We start from the raw sequence: 22,930 nt of genomic DNA, 5'->3' as shown, positions 1-22,930 counted from the left end.
CCCTCAAATAACAGGATTTAAAAAAAATCATGTTTTCTTTTTCATTTAAACCTTCTGTCTCCTGACTTTTGATCTTTTAGGGTCAGCCTCGGATCATGTTGTCAAGCTTTTCTCTGTGACATGGAGGGCTAGAAGCTGTCTTGGAAATGGGAGCTGGTATTCCCACATAACTGCATGAATCTGGCAGCAAGGATGCTAAAAAAAAAAAGCACCAAATATTGCAAGATAAAACATCACAAGAGTTGGAAATCCAACCGGCTGACCACTCAGTAACGAAGGGGCAGGAACTATTTTCTTCTGTTCGCAGGGTGCCCACAGTGGGAATCTTGATCTCACCGGCTGAAGACCTGTGTGTCTGTGTATAAATCAGAGGAGCTGAGCTGACTTACCTTAGCTAAGAATTTAACCTACAGTGAAAAGTGATTGCAGAGTTGGACTCTTAAATGGTGAGTACAGTCGGAACTACTTTAGATACATTCCCAGAGAGCATTAACATTTCCTCTTGTCCTACAGGGGAATGGCATGAATTACACTGAATGCCTGTGGAAGAGACCCTCCATCTGCAGGCAGATGGAAACTTAAGACTCCAAGACGGTAGCGGCAGATTGATTTTTAAACCACTGTTTCTCAATCATATCCGAGTTTGTAGCAAGGAAGAGCTTGGCGAAACTTTCAGAGCTATTACATTTCCCACAGAATTTGTTGCACAGAACAAAATGTTACCTGGCCTGCCCACAACCAAAAAAAAAAAAATGACCCTCTTTCATTCCTCTTTTGTCGTACGCCTTCTGAGTCTGTGAATTGAAAAGCAAACTTTCCCAGTTGGAATAATCAGTATTATTTGCAGATTAGATTAGAGCCCCCAGTAATCATGACGAGTACAATAAAAGCTGGGCCATTAAGGGAAACATACACTGATTAAACCGTCATAAAAGGCTTAGTTAGTAGGTCCCGGAGTTCAGGTATTACTCATAATTTTCAAAATGTATGGGAGCTTCCAAGGGTTTATCTAAATCAGAATACTATAATCCATTTACTGCAACTTGTCTCCTCTACTGTTCACATGTGCTTGTTTTCTTAAAATTGCTTTCTTCCCCAAGTAAATGTTGGGCCTTTCTCTGCAGGACTGGGTCCATAGCACTTGGAAATGTTGCGAAGTGAAGGTACAAAGGGGGTATTGTCTAACGTCTCCTGTGACCAGCATTGTACAGTGATAGGAGCCTAGGCCTGCGAGCTGGCAGAGGTGAGTTATAATCCCGGCTCTGGGACGCGCTGTGTGCTTTTGAGCATCAGTTTTCTCCTCCGCTGCATTACGGAGGGACCATACGTTTTTATCATCTGGGCCTGGTCTACACTGTGGAAATCTCCCTCAAAATTATAACTAGGGTTGTTGTTTATTTGTATTCCCCGTTGTGCCAGGCGTGATACAGACGCGGAAGCTCTGCTGCCCCGAGGAGTTTACAATCCAAGTAAAACTGCTCGATCCAACTCCGCGTGGTTAGAAGCAGTTCTGGAGGGAGGATTTCCCCCACATCCGTCTGGCCTGAGGGCTACAATTACGCCATGTAGGCTGTGCTGCCCGAAGGTCCCGTCCCCCGGGCTCCCTAGTTGTACCAGGTTGGGGTGAGGGTGGGGGCAGGAATAACTTTAATAGCCCCCCTTTTTGGGGGCTGTGGTTAAAGTAAAATGAATGAGGGCGAGTGAGGGGACTTCTCTCTGCACAGCAAAGGAGCAGGGGGTGCTGGGGAAGGGGGGGGCTGGGGGGGGGCTGCTCCCCCAAGCCAGGCAGAGGAAGGGGACTCCCACCGGTTGTTTACAGCAGAGCTGTGCTTTCGCCTGTTCCCCCTTACGCTAACCCTTGCATCGTACCCATCCTCATGTGCCACCCAGCTCTGCTGACCGGCATGTAGGGGGCAGAGCTCCAGTGAGTTGCTCCTTGGAAGGAGCATCTGGAGAATTCCTATGTGACTGGAGCAAAGGGGCTGTCCGCGTGTGGAGGGCGTCCTTCCTGGCATCCCTCTGTGGCAGGGGAAGGCAAGAGCACAGTCGAGCCCTTAAGGTCTTCCAAGTGCTTCGAGATCCCTCCCGTGGGAGGTGCAGTATCAGTCTCTTGTGTCTTTCTATCGCACCTCTCACTGTTAATCACTCGCACCGTCTAGCGCTCTGGTTATAACGATGCTCTGAGAGGCGTTTTCTTGTCTCTGGTTGTAACGTTGGTGGGGATCGGCAGAGCCTTGGTTTGGCCATAGAATGGGATAGGTGCCTTTGGAGAAAGCTAAGAAATAATGAATTGGTGACTATGCTGATCCCGTGACATCCTCACCATATTAACCATGGGGTAACTTTACCAAAGACTAATGCATCCTGGTGACAGCAGATTTTACCAGCAGCACAGAGACCCAAGTCTGGACCCTGGCTTTATGGTAAGATTCAGACTTGAGTAAATCCTATTTCCCCCCTGCAATTTCAATTGCAGAAAGTATTTCTCCTTTCCTAACAAGTGCTGCCAGGGCAATTAGCTTAAAGGTCTCTCCTCTGGGCCAGCGAAGTGCCACCAATATTTTAACCACACATTTCTCCTTTATGAGCAGCCCTTGGAGCAGGAATGCATTTGTTGCTCGACTAGGGACTCTGTTCCTTTGTTTTCCCATCTAAAGGAAGGACGGAACGCCACTTGGCAAACTTGCATTAAGTTGCTGGGAACATTTATCCTGGATGCCTGGGAAATGTAGCCTTGATAACATTCAGCCTGGGTAACTGCAAGTGGGAGGTGAAGACCTTGAAAGATCTGTAGACAGCCTCCCTTGGGATTTTTGTTTTTTTTATTTTAATGGCTGCAATTTCTTACACTTCAGTTAATCTCTAAGGCAAAAAACAGTTGCTTTGTTAGAATCCCAAGGATGAACTGAGCTAAGATGAGGGGAGAGTTGGGCAGAGAGGTGACCCCATCCCAAACTTCTCTCCATCTTTTTATCAGCACTGTAGCAAGGAGCTCCAGCACATCCCTGCTGTGGTATACTGCCTACCTTACCTTTCCCATTGTACCGTCAGAGCAGATAACTGGGTCATGCCTGGTTGCTGAGGCCAGGTCATTCCAGGGGAATGACTTGTTTCGTGCGCTGTTGCGATGGCATGCCCTCAAATCTATATAATCTAAATGCGATTGAATTAATGGTGCCGCAGCTTAAAGCACTCTCCTCATAAACGCTCTTTCCAGGACACGGGAGAGGGAAAATCGCCCCAGCGTGCATGCCTGAGATCACGTATTGGGAAGGGTGATTAGACATTGAGATGGGCTTTGATGGGACGTTGCCATGGTTCCCCGGGCAGGCAGCTCTTTCGTTCCATAGCTGCTGGGTCCTGGCCTCCCTTTATTTCTCTGTGCGTCTTTGTTTCAGTGATATTCATGCAGCTCTTTCCCCCCGACCCATCCCCCTTTTGCTTCTTGGGGAGGGGGGCGGATGTGAGGCCCTCCGGAGAGCTCACATTTTGCTGCACTAGATGCCCACAGATGCTGCGCCGATTAAGCAGTTTAGAGGGCATCCATTTCAGAGCCATGTGAATGAGCAGATGCTGCGCACACCCCCTCCACTCCCCTTGCTGCACGTCCGCTACTAGAGTCGATCTAGGCCGATCAAAGCTTTCCTTCTGCTGCGATGAGCTCATGTGAATGGGTGGGGACGTGTGTGGGCGCAGCACAAAGGGGAGGGGGGCTACGGGGAGGAAAGGCGTTATAATAATCCTCTGTCTTTCTGGAGCTCCTTTCATCTGAGGATCTCCGAACACTTTCCCCACATTTCATTAATTAAGTCTGGCAGCGGAGCAGGGAGGAAAAGAAGTGTCATGATTCCCTTTCTCAAAGCAAAGGGGAAAAGGCAGCAGAGTTTGAGGCCCAGTTTTTATCTTCAGCTGGGTGTGCTCAGCACCTAATAGGTAGGCCAAATTCTGTTCTCTTTTACACTGCTGTAAATCTGGAGTCACAGTGGTCTGGGTTAGTTTGGTGTCAGGGCCATCTATTTCAATCATCTATCTTGCTTGGCAGCCGTGCTCCTTTCTTGGCAGAATTTGGCTCCAGGGCCAGAGAGTGGGTTGGTGGGCATCTACCGCTGTAACTCCACTGACTTCAGCGAGTGCCTTCTGGTTCACCCTGGTGTGAATGAGGTCAATAGGGGCCCCCCCCCCCCACTCTGGAGGTGAGACTCCCAGCTTCTGCTTTAACTCCCATTGGAGGGCCGCCAAGACTCTGTCAGCGAGACAATTGGTGCTGAAATTGTTGCAGCCGGGATGCTGCAGGAAAGGCAGAGAGCTGAGCCAGCGCCCAAAGAGAGAATTCCCAAGGATGCAGGACAGCAGAAAGATCCCCTTAACACTCCTCCAGATCCAACCTCATGTGCTGGACAGCCATCCACAACCTAACTATAATGCCTAGCACTTCTCAGTAGATCTTACAGAGCTTTTACGCGACAGGTCAATATTTTGATACCCATTTTGCAGCTGGAGAAACTGAGGGACTTGCTCATGGTGACCCAGCAGGCCAGTGACAAAGCCAGGAATGGAACCCAGGTCTCCCAAATCCGGTGCTCTCTGTATTAGGAAGCTCTGCCTCCCTGCCCTACTGCAAACAAAACCTGAATGCCACTTTTCTGTCAGGGTTATCCACCTGCGTGTTCTTAAAATGCCCTCCAGCAGCGTGGGAGGCAGGGACGAAATGTATGTACCTTTTGATCTAGAAGATGCTACAAGGATCCCATCCAAAATGCAGGGCGGGCACTTAACACAGCACTGTGGGATTGGATAAAACCAATCATCCCCAGCCACACCTCACCTAATCATCTGTCAGCAAACCAGCGCCCTGAGAGCCCATCGCCATGCCTTCCCCTTAACCAAAAATCCCACCCTCCGATGGCTCAGGCCTTCTTCTGATCACCACTGCAGCCGTGGTTCATGGGCTCAGAGGCAAACACCCAGGTAGGAAGATCCTAGACTATTCATAGCTGCCTAAAGCCAGAAGGGACCATTACGATCCTCTGGCCTGAACGTTGGAACCCCACTCATTGAATGGCGCCCTCTAAGTCCTGAGTTAAGCCCGTATCAGATGGAGGAACTAGAGTATCTTCTTTTCCCGAAAGAGACGTCTTATCTTGATCCAAAGTTTTGTAGGTTAAAAAACAACACTTCAGACTCTGCCTGAGAGCGAACAGACAGCATGTGCAGACCTGGGAATGCAGGTTCTCCTGTGCTCAGGGTAAGAAACTCCACTTCTCATGCAGGTTCTTCTGTGCTCAGGGTAAGAAACTCCACTTCTCAAGCTGGCCTTGGAGCCTTTCCATCTTAAGCCAGCATATTCTCTGAAAAGGAATTTGGAGCCACAAACTCCCAATGGAAACCGGATTTTTATGCTCATTCAGTTAAGGGACCAAAACACCACCATGAGCCTGTGGTATTATGGGCCAGGCATAAAAGGGAAGAGCTTCCTATCAGACAAAGTCTGGGTGGGGCAATGTGAAACTCTTCTTATGCAAAGCCCACTGGCACCAGACACAAGAAAACAGAACCCAGCGCTTGCAGACACACAGCTCCTCCTCACGGAGCGATCCCTGACGAGCACCGTGTGATCGCAGGAGTAAAACAGAAGTCCTTCTGCATCAGGAAATAGAAGGTTCTCTTGTTAGTTTTTGGTCAGTATCATTACCCTCCTTTAACAGATGAGGAAACTGAGGCACAGAGCGGGGCGTGACCGAGGCCTTCCGGCAAGCCAGTGTCAGGGGCAGGAATAGAATTGCTCTGGATTTACACAGATGTCAGAGAGCAGAATTTAGCCCAGAGTTAATTTCCCTTTCTTATAAGGATGCTTTGGGTTTTGTTTTGTTTTTTTATAACGTAGGCCTCTCTCTTTCTCCAGAGAAATTCATATTATTTTTTGTGCTCATCACAAGCTCTGGGATTAAATCATTGCCTGCTGAAATCCTGTATTTAGCTCCCCCATGCCCAGCCAATGACCTCAGGCCTGACGTACAGGGCCTCCCTCCACAAGGATCAGAGATGATAAAGCTGTCTCTACACTAACTTCCTCAGTTTTGAGCCTCTGCTGCGTAGGGGATCCCGATACCACCACTCGCCCAAATTGTCTCCAGCAGTAGAAGATGTCAGCTGAAAGCTCAGTGAACGTGAAGGATGGGGCAGGCTTCACTCAGGTACAGGGATTTTATTTCCTAACCATCTATTCTCATCCTCCTAGCTGGGAGCTGCAGTGGTGCCCCTGCTGCATCCCACTGCAACCTGGAGGCTCCCCAGAACGGGATACCCGGGTATTCATTTGATTGCAGATCTGCTACCTAGGGAAGGAAGTGACCTGGATACTAGATACATCTCAGCTTGACCTGAATATTAGGAGATCATTTGACTGGTCCTGGTGAACTAATAGTAAATGACTTAAGGGTGTTAAATGACTCCTTTAAAATCCCTAGGATTGTGACAAGTTGGGAATTACCAAAGCCTTTTTAGAATGGGCAAATATCTGGTGTAATTTTAGATGTCTTTTCTCACAGCAACCTTACAGGAAACCAATGGAAGCAAAATGCAATTGAAGGGAGGGAGAGTTTTTGTGTAGTGGGTTGAAACTCTTGGTTGAACTTTGTGGGCCTTGGTACATGACATTGGCAGACACTCACTGTCACTGGAGGAAGATGCTGTTATTCAGATTTGCAATCCAGCTGAGCTTCTGACTTTCAGTCCAGAAAATTTTTACCAGTGGACCGATGCTATGATTTCAGATTCTGATTCAGGTTTAAGTTGCTTTTCGCCAGATGTGGCAAAGAAAACAGCAGCTTCTCTTCGGTAGCAAAAATGACCAGCAACCTTGGAGCAAAAGCTAGGAATGTTGCTGAGTTTAACTCAGATGTATATTTGCCAGCTTTTGGAGAGAATGTATTTATTCCCTCTACTCGCCAGCACCACTACGCTGCATTGTTTTCGCACAAGACGACAATAGTAATTCAGGTCAGATGAAAACACAGAAATATTTTTTATTAAGCCACAACATTATGATATCCCGATTCCCACACATCCCAGCTCAGAGAATTTTCAATGCAGCAGTTTCTTCTGGAATAGGACAGCACAGCTTTGGCTAAATTATACATGCTGTTAAGAAGCATGTGTGTCAGTTGCAAGGGAAGATTGGGAGTTGAGCTATTGACTCATACGGCAGTCGCTTTGCCTCTCTGCTCCAGATTCCCCATTTGTACAAGGAGGGTGATGTTACTGACACACCTCGGAGAGGTGTTGTGAGACTTAATTAATGTTTGCAAGGCACTAGCAGATCATCAGGGTTACAGATGTGCACTGTGTTGTTACAGCTCCATGGAAACAAACACACTCATTCAGTGCCGATAGACAAGCTTAGTCATTAACATATTTTTGAACATTCCAACCAACCAACTTCTTTTGGTGCCCCATGTGCTAAAACAACACTGTTCTTAGCCAAGGCAGAAAGTAAGTGAAATTAGATTCTAAACTCTCCTCTGCCCCTTTCCCTTGTTTAAAATTGTTTTTAAATTCCTTTGCAAACGTCCAAGAGAATTACAGATTTAGCGAAGTAGTCGGTGAAATCCTCGGGAGGATTTAGTTGCAACAGCTGCAACTAAAAACTCATAATAAAAGTGAGAGGCACAGACATCTCTGCCCTTCAGAAGATACTTTCTGTTTGCCAGCAAGTTTGTCCTCAGGAAGAGGACATGGGCTTCATGTAACACCGTGCCAAATAACCATCAGTTGTGCGTAAAGAAGGTATTTTTTATGCCCAGGTTAGATTTCTTCTGCATTCACCTAAGATCTTATCTAAGTTCTGTTCCTGGCTGCAGGGCATTTCTCTCAGTCCTCGTTTAGGTTTCACTTCAGTGATCTCTGACTTTACATAAAGAACTGTGGCATATTATGAATATGTGGCATATATTTTGGCAGTGCATTCAGGATCTCAAAGCAACTTGTAGGCACTCAGCCTCACAGACCCTCCCTGTGAGGTCAGTTTCGCTATCCTCATTTTACTGATCTGGATCAGAGCGACTCAGGGGCCAATCCTGCAAGATCCAAATCCCCTCCTGCAAGGGGCTGAGCACCGTGGAGGACTGGTAACTTCCTCAAGGCTGCACACTGAGCTGGTGGTAGGAGTGGGATTACAACTCAGGAATTTCTAGCTCCCACCTGGAGGATGATTAATTGCAGTTTGTTCTGATGCAATCGTGCTTCTAACTGTATGTTTGCGTCTCGTGTCCTGCTGAAACTCAGACACTTTTTTCCAACTCACAAGGTACAGTAAAGCTCCCATTCAATGTCTCCTTTATATGTTGATACAAACAAGTTACGTATAACACACGTAGTTATCAACCCTATCCCTTGTACCTGCTGGTTTGCACAAAACACCTCCATCCATCATCCTGTCCTCCGGTCTGCGTCTTAGTTGGGGTCAGTCTGTTCTTGTTCCATCTCCCAGAAATGTGTTTACGTGAATATCTAGTACCCGCGCTTTGGAGTGCCTATGTTTTAGCAACACTTGCCGTACCTTTGCCAAGTTGATGTGAACTTGTAAGCAAGCATCTGCTTTATGACAGGCCCTGACTTTGGCTCATAACATGGCCTGACTTTGCTGAGTGTGGTTCAGACCTCAGGACTTGCACCAGGCTCCATGCTCCAGGCTCGCAGTCTCTGCTACATGGGGCTTATGCCCCATCACACACACCTTATAGTTAATTTAATCTAGACAACGTTTCCCTAGTTTGCTTATAAGCACGTCATGTGGGACTGCCGCAAACGCCTTTTTAAAATCAAGATATATCATGTCTACTGCTTTCCCCCTATCCACTAGATCAATAATCCCATCAAAGAAGGAAATTAAGTTGCTTTGGAATGTTTTGTTCTTGACAAATTCATGCTGGCTATTCCTTATAATCCTATTCTTCGCTAGGTGCTTACAAATTGATTGCTTAATAATTTGTTCCAGTATCTTTCCAGGCATCAAATCTTGGCTGATTGGGCTCTAATTCCATGGGTTCTCTTTGTTCCCCCTTTTAAAATCCAGGTGCTGTGTCTGCCCTTCTCCAGTCCTCTTGGACCTCACCCTGTACTCCATGAGTTCTCAAAGATAATTGCGAACGGTTCCAAGATTTCTTCAACTTGTTCCTTAAATATCCAAGGATGACTTTCACCAGGCCCTGCTGACTCGAATACATCTACCTTAGCTAAATATTCTTGAACCTGTTCTTTCCCTATTTTGGCTTATGTTCCTTCCCCCTTGTTAATATTAATTGTGTTGAGGATCTGGGCACCATTAATCTTTGTGTGAATACTGAAGCAAAATAGGCATTAAACAGCCTTCTTGATGTCATCACGTATTAGCTCTCCTCCTCCCCAAGTAGCAGACCTACACTTCCCTTCGTCTTTCTGTCGCTCCTTCTGTGTTTAAACAATCTGTTCTTCTTGCCTTGTATCTCCCTTGCTAGGTGTTGTTCATTTTGTGCCTGAGCCTTTCTGATTTTGTCCCTACATGCTTGTGCTATTCTTTTGTGCTCCTCCTTAACAGTTTGTCCATGTCTCCACTTTTTATAGGATTCCTTTTGGTTTTCAGGTCATTAAAGAGATCCCGGTGGAGCCATATTGGCCTCTTATAATTCTTCCTATCTTTCCTTTGCATAGGGATAGTTTGTAGTTGTGCCTTTAATATTGTCTCCTTGAGAAGCTGCCAGCTCTCCTGAACTCCTTTCCCGCTTAGATTTTCTTCCCATGGGACCTTACCTATCAGTTCTCTGAGTTTGTTAAATTGTGCTCTTTTGACGTCCATTGTCCTTACTCTGCTCTCACTTTTTCCTTTCCTTAGACTCATGTAATCCATCATTTCATGATCACTTTCACCCAAATTACCTTCCACCATCAGAGTTGCAACCAATTCCTCCCTGTTGGTCAGAATCAAGTCTAAAATGGCTGTCCTCCTGGTTACTTTCTCCACTTTCTGAAACAAAAAATTGTCCCCAGTACACTCCAAGAACTTACTGTGAGTGCAGCTTCTGAAATTATCCCAGTTTTGAGAGAATCCTAAATGTCAACCACACTCAGCCAAGTGTGTTCAGTGTGTTCAGTTAATAGCACATAAACACTTCTGAACAGGGCACCTGTAGGACTGCAGAAAAGAGGTGCAACAACTAGTGGCTAGAGAAATGAACTAGGACTCTGAATACCTGCATTCTATTCTAGTCACTTTCCCTCTCTGTGCCTTCATTTCTCCCTCTAAAATGGGGATAACGATACTGACTGCTTGAGATGTCTGGATGAACAGTGCTATATAAGAACGAGGTATTAATATGGCAGTGGAGTTCTGAATTTGGTCCCACAGATTCTGTTTGGTTGGAGAACAATGGTGAGGGACATTGGCACTGTTGAAAGTTTTATTTGATCTTGTCATGTGATCTCCAAAGTTCCTTCAAGCAACTTAGCATATTTCGGGGGGTGGAGGGGAGGAAGAATCATAATAGGGCTGGATCCTTAGTTAGGGAAAACCTGTGTAGCTCCATTGCTACACCAATTTACTTTAGCTTAGAATCTGGCCCATGTTTTGATCTTCTAGAGTTTTCCCGCTGACGTCAGCATGTTTTGGATTAGGCCCAGTTTGCTGCTGGCTCCCATAATGTGTCAGTGGTAGTTGTAGATAGGACCAAGGATTCCTGTTTCCCAGACTCTTTCTCTGATCACTGGACAACGCTCCCTTCTTGAAAGCTAAGGAGAAGTTATTGTCACTATAAGAAGACAGCTCTGCATCTGCAGTTGTCTTTAAAAAAAAAAATCCATATAAATGGAAATTGCTCTTTTATTAACATTATCCAATTTCATGAAGAGTCCCCAAAATTAAATGTTCTTGTCTGCTTCCAGCGTTTTGGGAAAGTGTGCAGCTTTAAATCATTGCTAACTCTATTCTGGGTTTATTGGATTGATTACCAGTCTCTTTCTGCAGCTGAGAAGGGCTGTTTTATGCGAAAGGAATTCTGAAATAATGTATTTCAAGATCTAGTTTGAAAATGGGATCATTTCGAATGTCGTAAAGCAATCTAATACCAGATTATACTACCTTTATTCACACTGAGTGATCGCTTAGTCTGCAAATAATCCCATCGGTTTCAATGGAGCTACTCCCGAAGAGGGCAGTGCTCAAGGGTGACAGAATCAAGGACAAAGTAAATGGATCCCGGAGAGCTTTTGCGATGAAATAAATGTAACATATTGCATGGAGATCGAAGCTCCTGTCTGAGGTTCCCACTGCCCTTTAGAATCACATGATTGATTGACTGACTAAGTGAGTGTGTGTGTATGTGTGTGCGCCACTCATTCATGTAATCCTCTCTTCTGCAAATAGCTCACTGGAGTAAATGGGAGTATTGACATGAGTAAGGTCTGTAGGATTAGAACTATTCATAGCTACTTATAATACTCCAGTGAGCTGGAGAACCGGATCCTGATCCCCTAGAAGTAAATGGCCAAACTTCCATTTTCTTCAGTAAGAGCAGCACTGTTTAATATTTGAATTGTATTACCGGTGCCTAACCAAGATCAGGGCCCCACTGTGGTAGGCACTGTAGATATGTGTAGCAAGAGCCAATATCTGCTCTAAAGAGCTTATAGTCTAAATAAACAAGACAAACTCAGGGTGGGAGGAGGAACAGAAAGGCAAAGGGATTTGCCCAAGGTCACACAGTAGGTCAGTGGCAGGGGTGGGCATAGTGGCAGGGGTGGGAATAGAATCCGGGTCTCCTTAGTTCCCTGTCTCGTGTCCAATCCATTCCATCACAAACCTGAATATATTGACTCACAGATGCTGAAACCGAGGCACTGAAAAGTTAAGTGAGGCACTGACAAGGCAAGGCAAGAATAAGAATCTAGAAGAGGATTCCTGGTTTCAAGGCTCCTGTTCTAACTTCCAGCAAACACAGATTCCCTTTATGATACAAACCCCAGCCTATGCAGAAAAGGGACAGATGTGCTGAGTTATTTTTATCCTGCACTGTGTTTTAATTTTGCCCTAACTACAGAGAGTTTGGTGCTTAGCAAAAGCTGGATGAGGGGGTCAATGAAGTGGCATCACGCTGAAAAGATTATATGGAATCATCTTTTGACGCAGCTTTAAGAGACACACGCCTAGTATTAACTTTTGCATGATGAAATAAGGTCAGCCAAGGCCTGTTTGACACACACAAAACCCCAAAGGATGGTGTTTGGTTGAGGAAAGCGGGCTTTGTTGGCTGCATTTGACAACCCCCATACTCCCTTTGAAATCATGTTTCATGTCGCTGGTGGGAGGGTTTGAAATTGAACTTGACTCTGTTCCTTCCCAAAGAAATCATTGGACGACACATCTGCTAACAGTCTGAGTTTCTTCAAACTGTTTTAAAGGATGGCTTCCGCTGTCAGCAGAGGTCAAAGCATCCATGTTGGTTAGGTAAGCACTGTGCATGCGCACATATCTCCAGCCAGGCATGAAGGAAAGTGGCTGCGAAAACGGGTCTGATGGTAGAAACGATACAGGCAGTGGAGGCTGTCGAACTAACAGGAGAGAGAGGAGCGTAAGATGTGTTCCCAGGTAAACTCGCGGCCTCCCTAACATCCTGTGTTGCACGACCTCCCTGAAACTTTTGTGTGCTTTTGTGCTCGGGGCTTGTTAGCAATTTTGTGAGTTACTGTCAGTGTCACTGTGAGACGACGGGCTCCGCTGCTGTCTGACTTGTGTTGTAACAGGACGATCCTTCTGCTCTAGGGAAGGGAGCAGCTTCCTCCCTCCCCTCCTCTTGAATAACCTCGCTGGGGGCTGCCAAAACCCTAGAGCCAGCTGTGACAGACAGCCACACTCAGTAACTGGCGCACGCCTTCCTATGGACAGACCCGTTGGCTGAGAGCTCCGCGCCGTGATTGAGCTGCAGACTGATGGACCCGTGCACAGACACCCAGACAAACCAGACCCAGGCAGCCCAGACAAACAGCCCTATGCTCAGACAGACCCATGCCTATACGTCTGTAGCCCACACAGCCCTAGGGTCAGACAGGCGGACCCCTGGTAGGCACATGCAATGCGGGCTGACACACAGAGCTGTGCTCAGACAGACAGACGGACCTCTGCATAAGCTGTCATCTTGTACCCCTGTTGGTCCCAAGATATTAGAGAGACACGTGGTTGATGTAATTAATGGCTTTTATTGGACCAACTGCTGTGGGTGAGAGAGAGAAACTTTTGAGCTTACATAGAGCTCTCCTTGTCATCTGGGAAATGTATGCCACACACAACTGGCCTCTACACACACTAAACACACACACGCAAGCAAAGCAGTCTCACGCAGATACAAAATATGCACATCTCACACATACCAAATGTGCTTGGGAAATGTAGGCAGAGGCCAGGTCTCCCCTACATACCTATATTGGGGTAACTCTGTCGTGCGGGAGTGTGAATCCACACCCCTGAGTGATGGCGTTCTACTGACCTAACCCCCGTGGCGGACAGAGCTGCATTGGCGGGGAAAGCTTCTCTCATCCACATAGCTACCACTTCCCGCGGAGGTTAACTTCGCCAGTGAGAGAAGCTCTCCCATGGACATAGGAGCATCTTCACTAAAGCACTACCGTGGCACCGTACAGCCCAGAGTGTCACAGTTAAATACAAAGTGGAACAGATTGTTCAGTATAAGTAGTTAGCACATATTTCAAGGGACCATTCAAAGTGAAGTGCACCGATAAGACCTCTCCAGTTATAGGGAGGGCAGGGGGAAAGCTGGTGTGGTGGGTAGTGGGGGCTTGCTTATGACCATGATTTTTAGTCTCTAGCTAAGTTATGAATTTAAGCTCCCAGACTCATCTTTTGAAAGTGTGGTGCGGGTTTCCTTTGAGGATGAAGACTGAGAGGTCGGATCTAGAGTGATCGCTTTGTGAAAAGTTTTCCCCCAGCAGTGTTATGGAGTTTTTGTCTTTTATCATTCCTCCTCTGGGTGAGTTTATTCGAGGGTGGAGTGATTGTCTGGTTTCACCCATGTAGTTGTTGTTGGGGCACTGAGTGGGGTACACCACATGTTGTGATAGGCATGTGTAGGACCCATGGATCTTGAAAGGGGTGCTGTGGAGGGGGGGCGGGGGAATATTGATCATTGTAACAGTGGAGCTGCGTCTACACAGGTTTTACATCTGTTGTTCTGGCAGGGTCTGGTGCTGCTTTGAGTTGGTGTGTCCTGGTGTGTGGGGCGCTTGCTTTTGATGATGAGTGTGGAGACGTTGGGGGGTTGTTTGAAGGCCAGAAGAGGGGTTCAGGAAATATTTCTTTCAGGATGTGCTCTCCATCCAGTATCCATGCAGAGAGAGGCAGTGCGGACAGACACTCAGCCCTGTGCTTCGACAGACAGACCTGTGCATGGACACATTCAGGCAGACAGACAATCCTATGGGCAGTCGGGACAGACAACCAGCCCTGTGCACAGACGGACAGACCAATCTATGCCCAGATGGATGGGCAGTCCGGACAGACACCTAGCCCTGTGCACAGGAGGACAGACAGACCCGCACCCAGACATGTTCCCGAGGGCAGAGGGACAACCCCATGCACAGATGAGCGGCCGCAGCCGGGACAGACCCCCAGCTCTGCTCTTCTGCCGCGCTCAGACAGACAGACAGACGCCCCCACCCCGCCCCTCCCACACCCTCCAGGCCGGGCCAATGGGAGCCGGGCGCCGGGGCGCGTCACTGGGGGCCGGGCCGGCGATGGGAACCTCTTGAATGAGCCGCATTGTTGCAGGCGGGGAAAGTCACTCACACGCCGGCACCGGCTGAATCGGAGCGACCGGCACCGGGCTCGCCCCGCCGCGGAAGATGATCGCCTCCCACCTGCTCGCCTACTTCTTCACCGAGCTGCACCATGACCAAGGGCAGAAGGTGGGAGCCCCGCCCCCCGGGCACTAATCGATACTTGTGCGCGCCCCCCCCCGGGCACTAATCGATACTTGTGCGCCCCCCCCCCGGGCACTAATCGATACTTGTGCGCGCCCCCCCCCCGGGCACTAATCGATACTTGTGCGCGCCCCCCCCGGGCACTAATCGATACTTGTGCGCCCCCCCCATACCGATACCTCGCCGCGGTGCCCCGGGAGAAGCGGGGGGGTCTGCGCCCTGCGCTGGCCGGGGAGATCCGCCCGGCGAGGCATGTGGCTGGGCTGAGCCGAGAACAAGGCGCCGGCCCCGGCCCCGGCGGGGCTGCTTCCCCGGGGGCTGCTCTGCCTCGCCCCGTGCGGGGGAGGGGGGGCGGGCTGCGGCGAGACGCCGGCTTGCTCAGCCGGGGTGCCCCCCTCGATTTGGGGGAGCGGGGGGGCGGTGAGCCGGAGTCCGAGCAGGGCTTCCCCCTCCCCCCCCGCTACAGCGTGCCATGTGGCTGGGACTTCCCGAGGGCGAGCGGATGTCCCGGTCTTACAGCCACAGTCCCACTATCGGGGTTTTTTTCTTATAGGGGCTCCATTTACCCCCCCCCCCCGGCCCGATTCCCCCCCCCCCCGCTTGCCTGCTGGTCACCCTAGGTGGGAGCCAGCACCGGGGACTGGGAGGTCCGGGAGCTCCCCACACACACCACCTCCTGTGCTCGGTCCGCAAACCCAGGAGGCTGGGGGGGGGAGGGTGTTCCCCAGTCCCCTAGTCCCCTGGGCTGCAGCCTCCTACTGCCTTGCCTGTATTGTGACAGTAGGGGGGGACCCCAGCCCCATAGCGTAGGAGTCCCCATCCCCAGGGGTTTGCTTGGGAAAAAAAGGGGGGGGGGTCTCCCCCTACTGCCTTGACTTCATGTCAAGGCTTCCGCCCACCCCTCCGTGGGCCGAACTGGCTCTGGTTTGGGGGATTGTGTCCCAGGGATGGGAGGGAAGGGCATGTCCCTGTGACCTGATCCTGGGCGGGACTGGTTCAGAGCCTATTTTCCCCTCCCGGGGGGTTTAGTTCCAGCAGTGATGCCCCTGGGGAGGGGGCGGATGCAAAGGGTCTGTGGGGAGGGAATTCTGGCTCCCCCCAGTGGGATGGATTGTGGGGCGGGGGGAGTCCCTCTAGTGCAGAGTTAATTTCATGGTGGTTTGGGAACGCAGATCCCTCTCCTTCTGCTGGGTTTTACGTGGGACGGGATCCACCAGACCCTTTCAGTGCCTCCGAAATCTCCCTCCTTTCCAGTAGCCTGGCCCAGCCCTGGGGTAGGTGGGAGGGGCGGGTTGGGAAACCAAGTACTGCTGCTTTCCTGCAAGGCACCAAAACTTCTTTTTAAAGCATCCCAAAGTTTGTGGCTCTGTGGATTTGAGGCTTTGCTGTGGCCCATTATAGATCACAACCTTCCTGTAGCTTGTTCCATCCAAGGCTCTTATTGCCCCATGTGACTGGATGGGTAAGTCGTAGCCCCGTTTCCTAGGGACAGAGGTTGTAACTTAACCAAGGTCCCACAGGCAGTCCAAGGCAGAGCTCAGGTAAACCCAGATTTCCTGATCCACAGGCCTCATTTGAGCTGCCTGGTTATTCTCTGTGTGCTCCTTGTTCCCGAGCCCCCACTGAGATGAGGCCTGCGGTGAAATGTAAATCCTTGTTTGGGTTCCAATATTGTCCTGCCTGCTCCAGACGGTGGGGAGGGATGTTGCAATTTAAGTTTTGCTTTAGGCTCATCTCTGTATGTAAGAGCAAGGTTTATTTTAGGGCATGTCAGCATGGGATGCTTCGATTTATGTGAAACCCTGGAGGGTTCCTCTCTGCAAACCCATGTGTCTCTGAAACACTAGAGTTTGTCTTGTGGGACAGGGAGGTTAACTGGGGACACAGTGAGTGTCAGCGTTAGCAGGATGGTGACGCAGCTCTGACATTGGGCATATATCCACACTACCGAATGTCAGAGCTGGCGGGGTTGAGGAGATGGGCTAGATCACTTAGGATTTGCAAACCAAATGGCTTTTTGATGAGGCGGAGGGGGGAGGCAGTGAATTACATTGTGGCTGGGAGCTTTGAACCCAATTTTATTCCCTCCACACCTGTGTTCCATGATGCCTATCGTTGACGTGGTTTTCAATATCAACTAGAAAAAAAAAACTTGAACTCTGTGTCCTGGTTTATCTAGGAAGTGAGTGGCAAATATATCAACATTGCTTTTTAAAAAAAAAAAATATATATATATATATATATATATATATATATATATATATATATATATATATATATATATATATATATATATATGTAAAAATGTACGTGTCACTTGAGCAAACTGTGATCTCTGTCCTTGGATTGAACATGCAAATCGACCAGTTGTGTAAATCTCACTCTATCATTGGATAGTTACAGTTTGCACCAGCTGCTGATCGGGATTTCTAAATTCCAATTAATGCTTCCTTTAGAGAGAGAGAAAAAAAAAACCACTTCCCCATTTTAGTAACATAAGTTCCCTTTGTAGCAATAGTGAGAGATGTGACACAGACAGAACCTGCTCACCATACAGTGCAGATGTAAAAATAAGAAACGCTATGATGTCTGTCATGTCCCTCATGGTGCTTGCATTAAATTGGAAGTAAAAATAGCTACCAAAAATAAAGTTGATATGTAAGGAAATATAGTTTAGGCTTCCATCTTATTCCATTGCATTTAGATATAATGGGGATTGCACAAATCAGCTTCCATGATATAAACAGTGTTACAAGACACAGGAGGTAGGCTAATAGTGTTAGTTTTAGCTCTGGGTTTCCTTGCTAGTCTCAGTTTGCTAGACCCTTATCAGTAATTTAACATGAAGTCTGAGGTTCTTTGTTAAAGTATTTTACTTTGTTCCAAACCAGGAACAGGGTGTGCAGAGCTGGTCTGTCCCTCTGTTTCAGTAACCACTCCAGTCCATTTCACTCTTGCTAGGGAGAGCAAACAAAGTTTATTGTTTGGATGTGGGGAAAAGTTTCAAATAATAACTGATCCTTAGAAGTACTCAACAGAAGGTTCAGCTAAACTGGCGGTGTTTACGTATGATAAAACCGGTTTACAAATTCTTTCCTTCAATAACTGCTTCCATTTGGATTTATTTCAGAGTTGTTTATTAAATAAGCTTCCAGAAGCTTTCTTATTTAAAAAACAAAACAAAACAAAACCCAAAGAACTCTTTAGTTAATGGCCATGCTACTTTGAACACCAGTGTTCTGTTTCTTTGTCATGACAGTGGAATGTGGTGGACTATCTCTTGCTATGTGGCTACACAGTGGGGGCTCCCGTGTTAGGTGGGGGCCTCTGAGTGCTATAAAATCAAACAATAATAAGGCAGAGGTGCTCCAGCTTTTTTGTCCTGTGGACTGCATCTCATCTCCCATTTGCAACTGCATACATGGGAAAGTAATGTTAGGAAACCAGTGAATGGATCTTTTTGCTATTTCCAAAGCACTTCAGCAGCTGGAAATAAGGAGAGCCGGATAAGCAGCCCAACCTCTGCAGAGCACAATTGGAGAATTTCTGGTATAAAGCAGGAAGCAGTAATAACCATGGCCTAATGATTTAGTGAAATGACACTTCATTAACTTGCATCTTCATGGAACTGATCGGAGAAGAACAGAGTGTTTATATTTGTTTAAAAATCGGAACAGGTTATTGATCCTTTTGCTCCCACCAAGGTTGATGGAAACCATTCCTGTTCACAATTCTTTTCAAGAGGCAGTTGCGCTCCTGGGTTCTGTTCCCATCTTGATTTGCCATGATGTTGCATAAGTCACTTAAACTGGGTCGAAGTAACTCTTGTCTAACCTCAAAGGGGTTGTATAAATTTAATAAATGTTTGCAGGGCATTTTGAGATCTGCAGATGACAGGTGCCGTAAAAGCGCTAAAACTAATAATATTTGAATGTGGCGCATTCATTGGGGCCATGCTAGGTGTCTCATACACTAGTGCCGACTGAATCATCATGCTTTAAACTGCTGTCATGTGTGGCAGAAATAATGCTAGGAAAAGTACTGACTGCATGTGCACACTTGTGATTCAGAACTGAAAAATGAGGCTGGTATGTTTTTTCTTTTCCTCCTAGCTAAAAGTACTAATTAGGAATAATAGCTAAGTCTGTTATTTAATTTTACTTTCATAATGAGGTTGCCCTTTCAGAACAATGTCTGTCTGTCTGTCTTCAAAGTGAAGTCAGCAATGTGGAAGTCATCGACCACCACTTTCCATCTTTTTGCAGTCATTACAGAGTTGTAAAACTTCCGCTCTGGGGTGATTTCTCTGCCATCTAGGGACTGGATAAAGTCCAACCACACTCCTTTGGAGTGCCCTGGGAGCAATGGGGTCATCTTGCTACCCCTGCTGTCTGTTTTCTGGCTGGGTAAGACGGCAACCTCCAGGAATGTTGATTTAGCACTTGGTTCCTCTTCTGTCTTGTTATATAGTGTGACCTAGTGGATAGAGCTCTGGGTGGGGGCTCAGGATAGCTAGGTTCTGTTCCCAGCTCTGCCACCTGCTGGGTGACCTTGGGCAAGTTACTTCCCCTCCTGGTACCTCAGTTTCCCCATCTGTAAAATGGGCATAATGATATTGCCCTTCTTTGTGAAGCGCTTGGAGATCTCCAGATAAAAAGCACTAGAGAAGAGTTAGGTATAGTTATTTCTTTATTAATAAACATTTATATCATCGTAGCACCTAATAGCTCCAATCAGATCAGGGCCTCTTGGTGCTAGGTGCTGTACAAATGCATAATAAACGACGTTCCTTCGCTCAAAGAGCTCACAATATAAAAGTACCTGAGGCAGTTGAGTATGGGGGGAAGGCAAATGAGGTAATGAAAACTAAAGGATGTTTTAGCACAGATCAGTTCTGTCTGTCTTCTCTTGCCCGGTGGCAAAAGCAGTAAGTGACAGCAGCTGACTGGAAGCTTGGCTGGAATACACTGTAGCTTCTGTGCTCAGAGTCAGAGGCATCAGCTGCTTCCTGCGCTGGTGTGGGCTTTTCCGGGGGACTGCACTTAGGCTGCCTATGAAGCATCTGGTTTCTCGTAAAATACTTGGTGAGGGCAAGACCGAGTCTGCCGGTCCCTGATGATGCACTGCGGCATGACTTCTCTGAGTAATAGGCTCCTCGCTCCCTGCCCGTGGAGGAGTCCCATTTGTGCACCGTGTCCTGTAAAATGAGACACATGGGGGTGGGGAGGAACTGGTCGTACAGGAAATTCTGACTCATTGTGTGCTGCAATAGGATCCGGGAGGAGTGTCAGACTTTGCTTCTCTTGTAAGGTCACAAAAGGCTTTATTTCTGCAGCGTGCAGTCAATTGGAGGTGAGGGTTGGCAGCATCTTCCAGGAGCTGCTCAGCTTTTTGCAGGATCAGGGTCAATACTAGCAATCTATACCTAAAATACAGTCATGCAGCAGCTCGTGACTTGTAGTAATTTAGTAGCTGGCAGAATTTCTTGCTTCTGTCTCTAAGATTTTAAGGGATGAGGGTTAGGCCAGCCCTTGATGTGATCGTATTTGCCTCCCTAAATTTACCTGTATGCTTGGGCCTGCTGCCACAACTAAGACCATATCCAAGTTGGGAAATGGGTTTCTGTTCCCTGCTCTGCTGCTACTTCAGAACGCGTGCCCCTGTTTGTGTCTCAGTTTTCCCCATCTGTAAAATGGGGCCAGCGATACCAATTTTGCAAAGCACTTTGCACCCTCAGTAGATTTCGAAGTGCTAGATAGATAGGTGATGAGTAATTATTTGCTCCCTGTCCTAAACTGTGGCAGTGTCACTCTGCGCTGTTAAACAGTAGCTGCATTCCCCACCAAAGTAACTGATTGCATTTTGGCGGTGGTCAGGTCATCCATCAACCAGCCTCTGAGGGATGTTTTGGTAATGGCTTAATGTTTGTACAATATCCTTCGTCAGAGGATCTCGAAATATTATTTTGTGCTTCAGGATTTGAGAAGCTTTTGTATTTCACTTAAAAAACAAAACAAAACAAAAAAACACAACACCTTGATATTTTTAAAATTACATTTTTGCTAAATTGAAGCTGGGATGGGGAGTAAAAATGAAAATCTACTGGGACCACCGTCCTGTCGGACTCGGGGAAGAGGATCCTGATACCAAGCAGAACTTTTAGGCACAGATCAGGTCTAAACTAAACCCCTGAACTTTAAGGGTATTTGAAAGCCAGCCACAGATCAGGGTATTGTAAATAGCTTGTCAGTGTAGCCGGTCAAGCCAAAATTCCAGAGCTGAACTGATCACCATGGGGCTGTTATATACAAACTTTGCAGCTTAAACACATCTCTTTTTAACACACACTGAACTTTCAGTCCACCACCACAAAAAAGACCTTTAATGTGTTTTTACATTCAGTTGTCTAAGTGCTTCTAAAATGAACAAGCAGATTTCAGAACTATGAAGAGAGAATACTGCAGAGCTGGAAACATTTTATTCTGAATTTAATTCTTGCCATATTCACGGATCTGAAAACATCAGCAAAAAACGTGATTCTCCACAGAAAAAGGCAAATGGCATTGCTCTCATTCGGAGGCCCAGAGTGCAGAAATAATTTAACACAAGCATGTGTCCAAGTTCTTTTGCATTAAAACAAATAGCTTTTCAGTACTTCCCAGGCTGCATTATCTGCTATGCAGGAAGTGATTGTACTTAACAGGAAGCTGCTATCATGCCCTGGTTTACAAAACACACTCAGATGTAGTCAGATAAACATTGTCACTCAATTGGGGAAACAAAAACAAGACACAAGATCCACATAACTGTAGTACTGCTTTCATACGAGCAATGTTCCACTTAACCTTTAACCATTCGGTTGATTGTGCATTCCTTTTGCCCCCAGTACTCTTACTGACTACGTGGGAGATGCTGATTCTTGCAAGCACTTGAGTGTGTGAATGATTTTACTCCTAGAAGTAGTTGCACTGATGGGACCAATCTTGCAAGCATTTAAGCACGGGTTTAACTCTTTCCTCACGAGAATAATTGTGCTGAGCTTGAGAGAAAACACTTCACGTGCGTAAATATTTGCAGCATCAGGCCCTTAAGGTGTATAATAAATACAGAATCAAGCCCCTTGCTAGCCTAATGTCTTCAAGAGGAGGGAGATGAGTTTACAGGAAAAAGAGAAACCACACAATTGTCCATTGAGGAAGATGCATCTGCCTTGTCCTATGCTAATGCAAAAATTACTGTATCTGAGCTGAGACTTGTTCTCTAGCCATGAGCTCCCTTGGTTTTTTTTTTTTATCAAGCATTCCTCACTTCCTACCCCTCAAAAGTCCAATCGTTATCCAAAGGTGAAAGAATTAGAAAAGGAAAAGGGATATGAATATTTTAAATATCTAATTGGATGGAGGCATCAGCCATAACGTAATGGTAATGACACTGGGCTTTGCACAGGGTTTCCATAACCAGTCCACGCATTACAGGAATGTAGCTGTGTGGCCACAGAGATGGGCCTGAGCTGCAGAATTTGGATGTGGATTTGAATTTGAAGTTTGGGGCTGCTTTAGATCTGGGGTTGTGGTTTCAGGGCCATCCCCACTTTATTCCTCCTGAAGCTATGCTGCCAACAGAGATTATGCATGATGGGTGATTGCATTGTCTTCCTCTCTTCGGTTGAATTCCACAAAGAGGGATTGCAGTTATTCATAATCATTGCTTAGATCTCTTACAACTTCAGTCAGCTGAACATATCAAAAGCACTTCTCTAATGTGAATTACACAAGCCTCTTAACACACCTATGAGGTAAGGAAGGCTATGTAGAGATCTTGTCACTCACGGGTGAAATGCAGCCACTTCTGGTGTGAAACACGGCAACTGTTCAACAATTTAGGACCAGAAGTGATTATATCATAGTCAGTTTTTCAACGACTTAGTTTTTAGACTTTGATTTTGTGCTCAGTACAGAATGCTCTTGGA

At 47.0% G+C, this 22,930-nt stretch overlaps 1 protein-coding gene across 2 annotated transcripts in view; it reads left to right on the top strand.

The window, feature by feature from the left end:
* The first annotated feature begins 351 nt into the window (after positions 1-351).
* Positions 352-22,930, top strand: part of LOC137142877 (hexokinase-2) — a 60,656-nt gene continuing 38,077 nt past the window's right edge. Inside the window, exons 1-2 of one of the 2 annotated variants that reach the window (XM_067532348.1) lie at positions 352-446; positions 1,125-1,243. Coding sequence is in view for 1 of the 2 variants with exons in the window: in XM_067532347.1 (XP_067388448.1) it covers positions 14,884-14,946 (63 nt within the window). In the remaining variant the exon portion in view is untranslated. Of the gene's footprint in view, positions 447-1,124; positions 1,244-14,589; positions 14,947-22,930 lie in introns of those variants that run through there. The other variant, XM_067532347.1, reaches the window with a different exon arrangement.

This window comes from Emydura macquarii, unplaced genomic scaffold (genome assembly GCF_026122565.2).
Source record: "Emydura macquarii macquarii isolate MOO-44397 ecotype Brisbane River unplaced genomic scaffold, CSIRO-AGI_Emac_v2 contig_3278, whole genome shotgun sequence".
NCBI lineage: Eukaryota > Metazoa > Chordata > Testudines > Chelidae > Emydura > Emydura macquarii.
Note: the sequence above shows the minus strand (reverse complement) of the source record. Positions and strands in the feature narration are given on the sequence as shown.